We start from the raw sequence: 8,845 nt of genomic DNA, 5'->3' as shown, positions 1-8,845 counted from the left end.
TCTCTTAGCCATTGGCTATGACTCAATTGTGCCATGTGTCACTTTTTACACCAGCTGTTCTTGACTTGGGCTAACCCATAATACTTTTAATTATAGAGTTAGAACAAGTAGAATGGACAGTTTGTAGTTCAATGCATTTCTCAGCATTTTAGTCAAGTAAAAAATTCCACAACTTCTGGGTAGTTCTGTGACACCATATTAGTTGAACCACAAAATTCAAACACATTAATCCTTGAGGGTGCCCAGAAATCAGTAGAACGGACCAACATACAGTTGAAGTCGGAAATTTACATACACTTAGGTTGGAGTCATTAAAACTCGTTTTTCAACCACTCCACACATTTCTTGTTAACAAACTATAGTTTTGGCAAGTCGGTTAGGACATCTACTTTGTAAGACAAGTCATTTTTCCAACAATTGTTTACAGAGATTATTTCACTTATAAGTCATTGTTTCACAATTCCAGTGGGTCAGACGTTTACATACACTAAGTTGACTATGCCTTTAAACAGCTTGGAAAATTCCAGAAAATGACATCATGGCTTTAGAAGCTTCTGATAGGCTAGTTAACATATTTTGAGTCAATTGGAGGTGTACCTGTGGATCTATTTCAAGGTCTACCTTCAAACTCAGTGCCTCTTTACTTGACATCATGGGAAAATCTAACGAAATCCTCAGAAACAAAATTGTAGACCACAAGTCTGGTCCATCATTGAGAGCAATTTCAAAACGCCTGAAGGTACCACATTCGTCTGTACAAACAATAGTTTGCAAGTATAAATACCATGGGACCACACAGCCATCATACCCCTCAGGAAAGAGACGCGTTCTGTCTCCTAGAGATGAACGAACATTGGTGCGAAAAGTGCAAATCAATCCCAGAACAACAAAGGACCTTGTGAAGATGCTGGAGGAAACAGGTACAAAAGTATCTATATCCACAGTAAAAATGAGTCCTATATCGACAAACCTGAAAGGCCGCTCAGCAAGGAAGAAGCCACTGCTCCAAAACCACCATAAAAAAGCCAGACTACGGTTTGCAACTGCACATGGGGACAAAGATTTTACTTTTTGGAGAAATGTCCTCTGGTCTGATGAAACAAAAATAGAACTGTTTGGCCATAATGACCATTATCTTTGGAGGAAAAAGGGGGAGGCTTGCAAGCTGAAGAACACCATCCCAACCGTGAAGCACGGGGGTGGCAGCATCATGTTGTGGGGGTGCTTTGCTGCAGGAGGGCCTGGTGCACTTTACAAAATAGATGGCATCATGAGGGAGGAAAATGATGTGGTTATATTGAAGCAACAACTCAAGACATTAGTCAGGAAGTTAAAGCTTGGTCGCAAATGGGTCTTCCAAATCGACAATGACCCCAAGCATACTTCCAAAGTTGTAGCAAAATGGCTTAAGGACAACAAAGTGTGGCCATCACAAACCCTGACCTCAATCCTATAGAACATTTGTGGGCAGAATTGAAAAAGCATGTGAGAGCAAGGAGGCCTACAAACATGACTCAGTTACACCAGCTGTCAGGAGGAATGGGCCAAAATTAACCCAACTTATTGTGGGAAGCTTGTGGAAGGCTACCTGAAACATTTGACCCAAGTTAAACAATTTAAAGGCAATGCTACCAAATACTAATTGAGTGTATGTAAACCTCTGACCCACATTCCTTGAACCCTGTGTGGACTTAAACTTAGAAATAAAATGGGTAGAACAGACTGCACTCTATGGTGCTAACCCTGCACTGCAGCATAGCTAAATTAAGTTGTGTGAAAACCTTAAGACACATATTCTGAAGGCATTTTAATATCCCTGCAAGGAGTGTACTGCTATAAATGAGTTTCTAGAGCCAGACTAATCATACGTACACTAAATATAATGGAACATTTTAAAGCAAACAGTGCTGTTTTCTCCCCTTACTCAATAAAAACAACTTGATGTTTTCAGTTGAAGAATCATTTGATGGACAAACCAAACCAGAAATCGAGTGTCAATGGTCAGGTAAGAAACCTGCTTGCAATTCGCTGCAATCCCTCATATCCGGCAAGTAACTGAAAGGTTGCTAGTTCAAATCCATGAACTGACTAGGTGAAAAATCAATCTGTGCCCTTGAGCAAGGCACTTAACCCTAATTGCACCTGTAAGTCTCTCTGGATAAGACTAAGCGTCTGCTAAATAACAAATGTAAATATCCAGAATAACTTGGTACATAAAATGTAGGGGCTGAAAAAGTAGTTACGGTAAGAGAGTCTAAGCAAGACAGGTTTTATTGAGCATTTAAGCATTGATCAGGATTTACAACAATCAAAAGTTCATCTGTCTCAAACCACGTACATGTACACGCCTGTTTGGTCGTCACAGGGTACAACTGGTCAAATATTGACAATGGAGTCACATTACCCTGTGCACTTAAAAAAAAAAAAAAAAGATTATTCTCTACAGTACCTTCAAAAAAAATACAAACCTTAACAAGAACAAAATCCTCATCTGTGCCTCAAAGTTGTAAATAACTACCATAACCAACCACTCAGGACAGGTGCAGTAGACTTAGTGGCTTAGGTCCTTTTTATCGGCAGTGAAATTTAGGAGGAAGCAAAGAAATATTTTGTTCCATGATTTCGTCGCCAGTAGGCATCAGACACAACCTCTTAATAAACCCTAGTAGCAATATGAGTGGCAGACAGACCAGAGGCTGATGGGGGAGCTATAGGAGGAAGCGCTCATTGTAATGGCTGGAATAGAATTAATGGAACGGAGTCAAACAGGGTTTGATACGGTTCTATTCCAGACATTGAGCCCATCCTCCTATAGCTCCCCCCACAGCCTCCATTGGGACACACTGGCCGTGGAGTGTTTTCCCCCCTTTGCTGCCTTGAAGCTGGAATGTAGAATACTGACACTGAATGGGTTACTGCTGCTTCAAGATCCCCATGATGCTTAGAACTGGCATGTCCTGTCTAGCAGATGGAAAACAGTAATACTCACAACCGTGAAAAGATTCACATCCCTGATACAGCTGGAGAAATGGTAGATCAACTAATTATGGGGTTTATGAAGCAAAGGCAGCCCAATGTTACTGTTCTCAGATGATATTCTGAGGGGAACAAAACTTATGGGAGTTGGCCTGAGGCCTGGCCATAGATCAAAGGGACTGAATCGCTTCACAGTGGCCATAACACTGGACTCCATGGGACAGACCTGGAGTCAGTGTTCAGCCGGCATATTTTTTGTTGTTGTACTTTTCCTATTGAAAAGCAATATCCCAAGTATAAATACATTAAAGTACACAAGGGTAAAAAAAAGAAGATGTTTTTTTGCCACAGGTGTTTTTTTTGCAAACTTCAAGGAGTAGGGCTTTTGATGAGTTTGTCTGATGGTGCCCTATGATGTCATTGACTTCCCGGCTTGCTTGAGGAACAATACTGGTGCAATAGAGAACAAAAGAGGAAAGCGCCCCCCGTTACATAAATCAGGTGTTAAATGAGGTGAAAATTAGATTGGAGTAGGACTTTAAAGCATAATATAATAATAAGGATGGGGAATTAATGAATAAACAGACCCAAGCTCAGTACTGACGGGCCTGAGTGTGAGGGAGAGGTAAGTCTTGTTCTTAGTGTAGGCCACAGGACTCAGACTGGTGAGGGATCACAGACTTAGTAAGACAAGAGAACAGAAATCACACACACTCGCTCAGTCCCATTAGAGAATATTCTCCATATTTCTCCCTCTCAACCACACACACACTAAATAAACATAGTTGAGCTTTACAGATATGTACAAAATTTGCCTGAAAGTCTTCCCTCCAATTAGAATCCAGCATCCGGTTTGATGAAGAGGGCAGAGAAGGCAAAGGCCAGGAACATGATCCCACCAATGATTGTAACTGAGGAGGAGAGAAAAACAGTCCATAACACAATTCTGAAGACTACTACATGTATTACAGTATAGGCTATGATGACCACTTGACCAGGAACACTGAAAGGAAGAAAATAAAACATTACCAGTTCTGACAGAAATCTTCTGTGCAATCATCCTTCCTCCAACCACAGCCAGTCCTGTGCACAGACAGTGCCCCAGAGTACCACCCACCGCCACTCCAAAAGGATCCTGAGACAGAGCATTGGTTTATGACATTTTTAACATTCTCACAGAACCAAAAAGCATGACAGTACAGTAGAAAAAACACAACAATAATTCCCTAACAATATAATTCATTTTGAGCATACACAGCAACAGTAACTCTTCATCCTGACCATAATCATTAACTGACTTTCTATCCACTGCCACACCTAAGCATTATAGCCTTGGTTTGAAGTCAGTGTAACATTTGCCAGTATGTCCCATTTTGACTAGGCAAGCAGACAGACTCGACAGTGGCTCTGTCAGGACTCACCTCCTGGGCACCCAGGATGATGGTGGTGAGCTGAGAGCGGTCTCCCCACTCTGCCAGGAAGGTGAGGGTAAAGGCCTGGATGAACACAGGCGAGATGAAGCTGTGCCACTTCCTCTGAGGATGGCTTGATCCTGAGCCCGACTCCACATCTGCAGCCCCATTTAGCAGCTTAGACATCTGCAGCTATAGGAAATAGGAATACAACCAAACATTGAATCCCTAGAACAAGATACAGCAGGGTAATATGAAAATGCATAACAATATGCAAATGTAGGTATGGGCAGTGTGTGTGTGTGTGTGTACAGACCTCCTCATCCTTCTTTTTAATATCAGCCTGCACCTCCTCCAGCTCCTCCTGACCCTCGTCTGGACTCATCTTCAGCCCCTCTCTCAGCATGCGCACACCAAAGATGGCGAACAGAGCCGTAGACACGTAGTATGTGTAGATCCTGGGGATGATGGTGGTGGCATAGCCAAACATCACTGATACAAACAGAAAGACAAAGAACAGGCAAGGTGACGGCCCTGTAGTCTGTACAGATCCAAATATTCTGACAAACATTCGGACAAACCCAGGATTCATCAGTGGTACCTCCACTAATTGGGATACATTAATGAACTTAGAAGCCATGTCATATCCAGTCACAGGGGGCTTTCTGCATAGAAAAGTGTTTTTTTCAGGCCACCTATGTCCAAACATTAAAACAAATATTTCCGTGTAAACTTAAACAATTCAAACTTTGCTTAAGTTTACGAAATAAAGTATGTAGAAAAGATAATAGACCTAGATATTTTTAAATAAGATAATATTTGATAACTAACAATCACCAAAATAAAAGCTAGGCATTCAAGAGTATTTTGGTCATGGCAAATTGTGTAGAATTTCAGGAAATTTGTATTAAAACTGAATTTCTTTCTCTCAGCCTCAAAGCAAAATGTGTAGAATTGCATAAAATTAGCTTTAAAAAAAGCTAAATTGGATCACTGCAGGAAACAGGAAGGCTTCTAAAATGTTTGGTCACCTACTACACCATCGACCATGGCCATGCCCACCACTTACAGTTGAAGTCAGAAGTTTACATACAGCCTAACACATTTATACTTAGTTTTTCACAATTCCTGACATTTAATCCTAGTAAAAATTCCCTGTCTTAGGTCAGTTTGGATCACCACTTTATTTTAAGAATGTGAAATGTCAGAATCATAGGAGAGAGAGTGATTTATTTCAGCCTTTATTTCTTTCATCACATTTCCAGTGGGTCAGAAGTTTACATACACTCAAATAGTATTGGGTAGCATTGCCTTTAAATTGTTTAACTTGGGTCAAACGTTTCAGGTAGCCTTCCACAAGCTTCCCACAATAAGTTGGGTGAATGTTGCCCCATTCCTCCTGACAGAGCTGGTGTAACAGTCAGGTTTGTAGGTCTCCTTGCTCTTACACACTTTTTCAGTTCTGCCCACACATTTTCTATATGATTGCAGTCAGGGTTTGTGATGGCCACTCCAATACCTTGACTTTGTTGTCCTTAAGCCATTTTGCCACAACTTTTGAAGAATGCTTGGGGTCATTGTCCATTTGGAAAACCCATTTGCGACCAAGCTTTAACTTCCTGACTGATGTCTTGAGATATTGAAGCAACATGTCCACATAATTTTCCTCCCTCATGATGCCATCTATTTTGTGCACCAGTCCCTCCTGCAGCAAAGCACCCCCACAACATGATGCTGCCACCCCCGTGCTTCACGGTTGGGATGGTGTTCTTCGGCAAACATAACGATGGTCATTATGGCCAAACAGTTCTATTTTTGTTTCATCAGACCAGAGGACTTTTCTCCAAACGGTACGATCTTTGTCCCCATGTGCAGTTGCAAACTGTAGTCTGGCTTTTTTAAAGGCGGGTTTTGGGGCAGTGGCTTCTTCCTTGCTGAGCGGCCTTTCAGGTGGTCGATGTAGCACTCGTTTTACTGTGGATGTAGATACTTTTGTACCCATTTCCTCCAGCAACTTCACACAGTCCTTTGCTGTTGTTCTGGGATTGATTTGCACTTTTCGCACCAAGTCCGTTCATCTCTGGGAAACAGAACGTGTCTCCTTACTGAGCGGTATGACGGCTGCGTGGTCCCATGGTGTTTACACTTGCGTACTATTGTTTGTACAGATGAACGTGGTACCTTCAGGCATTTGGAAATTGCTCCCAAGGATGAACCAGACTTGTCGAGGTCTACAATTTTTTTCTGAGGTCTTGGCTGATTTATTTAGATTTTCCCATGTCAAGCAAAGAAACACAGAGTTTGAAGGTAAGGCCTTGAAATACATCCACAGGTACACCCCCAATTGACTAAAATTATGTCAATTAGCCTATCAGAAGCTTCTAAAGCCATGATGTCATTTTCTGGAATTTTCCAAGCTGTTTAAAGGCACAGTCAACTTAGTGTATGTAAACTTCTGACCCACTGGAATTTTCGATAGTGAATGATAAGTGAAATAATCTGTATGTAAACAATTGTTTGTGTCATGCACAAAGTTGATGTCCTAACCGACTTGCCAAAACTATAGTTTGTTAACAAGAAATTTGTGGAGTGGTTGGAAAATGAGTTTTAATGACTCCAACCTAAGTGTACGTAAACTCCCAACTTCAACTGTATACCCCATTTTGAACCAGAACCCCCCAACCCCCCCAGGAAAACCCCCAGGATCATCAGCCCCCCCCATCTCATCCACTAACCCGAGATGCAGGTCATAAAGCCAAGAGCTAGCATTGCCCCCAACAGCACAGTCAGGCGGTTGTAGCGCATTGCCATGATGGCCGCGATGAAGAACGTCTTATCTCCCAGCTCAGAGACAATGATGACAGAGATGGCAGCTACAAAGGCATGGATGAAGCCCAGGTTCTCAGATTTGCTGGAGTCATTTCCACTGACCTCGGGACCAATGGCATGAGCAGTAGGTGCTTTCTGTTGAAGGGGGAAACACATGTCACTTGAGGTCCAGAACAGGTTGGCCATGAAAACCATGTTATGATTTGTATGTCCACATACTGTATCTTGGAATGTGTAAAGGCTGTCTAATTGAAGCAGGTAGTCAAGTCACGTAGAGGGAGGGGCACAATAATACTTGTTAGCTATGAGAATCAATTACTTCACTCATTGCCAGTTCAACTTCCTGACTTGGGCTCGTGACATGGACATAACAACGCGGAACTGAACACCACACGAGCTGGAAAGGAACAGCCAGCTAACGTTAGCTATGTCGACCCTAAAACGTGAACCTCGAAAGGAGGTCAGTGACTAGGGGAATATATACTGGTGGCGGTGACGTTGCTTTGGCTAGCTAGTTAGCATTAGCTATCTATGTGGAATGCTTTCGAGTTGCTAACCATAGTTAGCTAGTATGCTACCGTTAGCATGCATGCGAAACATCGGTGTATTGCATTTGATTAATGATTGCTAGCTAACTACCTCTTGTGGCGTTTGTTCTTGGACATGTTTATTTTCCTCCTGGATCCCAGCAACTCCGACCGACAGCAACACCGCGACAGCCATGGGCAGCAGGACGCATATCACACTTCTGTTAGCCCTTCCATCCCTTACGCCGGCCAGGAGAAGCATTTCAGCGAAGCGTGCAGATTGTGTTAAAATGCTGATAATACGGGCAATTTGTAGTAGCGTAGCTATGTGTTAAATTATAAAAATGACTGCCCCCTGACTGCATGAATTACTCGGTATAATTAGCTGTAAATGGCCTAACTACATAGCTAGCTAGTACAGGCAATCTGTCCCTCACTGACTGATCGAACTCATACGGTATGTGAAGTTGTTACCTGAAAGACAAGTACACAAACCACTTATGTGATTGGACCGCTGAAAGGAGGGCGTGTATGTAATGTCCCTACGTGTACCTACTCTGCAGTACTGTCATTGGCTATTTCAACTTTCAATTTTTAGATGTCATGGAAAATGTCACTAGAGATGCTTGCAAACCCATGTTAGTCAGACAACATTCGAATTTCTCCTAAAATTAAGAAAACATATATTTAATCATTGGGATCTGTTTATGCTTGGGATAGTGCTTCTGTCCAAGGCAGAGGGACTGTCACGCGTTGTGTACTTCTCATTATCTGTATTTGTAAATCCCTCTACCTGTATAGAGATCAAGAACTTTCTTAACTTAATCTGAAAAATAAATCTTACTAACGGAAAAAAGTCAGTCCTCTCAAATATATCAGCTGAAGGAGGTCTGGAAGTGTTTATCCGCTAAATTGTCTCGGTTTCACCAACAAGCTTTAATGTCCTGGAAAATATGTTTCCTGCACATTTTTTCAGACATAACTTTAATGAATAAGTCATTGTTCTACCCTAGCTGGCATGAGAGGAATATTTACATTGTTTTTGATGTTTTCGACAGCAAATCAAATCAAATCAAATTTTATTTGTCACATACACATGGT

At 41.8% G+C, this 8,845-nt stretch overlaps 1 protein-coding gene across 1 annotated transcript; it reads right to left on the bottom strand.

Moving 5' to 3' along the window:
• Positions 1-2,245: 2,245 nt before the first annotated feature.
• On the bottom strand, positions 2,246-8,250 carry LOC110524561 (transmembrane protein 165). The gene is made up of 6 exons (XM_021604337.2): positions 7,857-8,250; positions 7,124-7,352; positions 4,705-4,880; positions 4,398-4,580; positions 4,006-4,111; positions 2,246-3,887 (listed from the first exon to the last, which is right to left on the bottom strand). The coding sequence occupies exons 1-6, from the start codon at positions 8,004-8,006 to the stop codon at positions 3,811-3,813; spliced, it is 921 nt and encodes a 306-aa protein (XP_021460012.1). The 5' UTR covers positions 8,007-8,250; the 3' UTR covers positions 2,246-3,810.
• Between the last annotated feature and the right edge of the window lie 595 nt (positions 8,251-8,845).

Source organism: Oncorhynchus mykiss, chromosome 5 (assembly GCF_013265735.2).
Source record: "Oncorhynchus mykiss isolate Arlee chromosome 5, USDA_OmykA_1.1, whole genome shotgun sequence".
In the NCBI taxonomy this organism is placed as follows: domain Eukaryota; kingdom Metazoa; phylum Chordata; class Actinopteri; order Salmoniformes; family Salmonidae; genus Oncorhynchus; species Oncorhynchus mykiss.
This window is presented reverse-complemented; position numbering and strand designations above follow the sequence as displayed.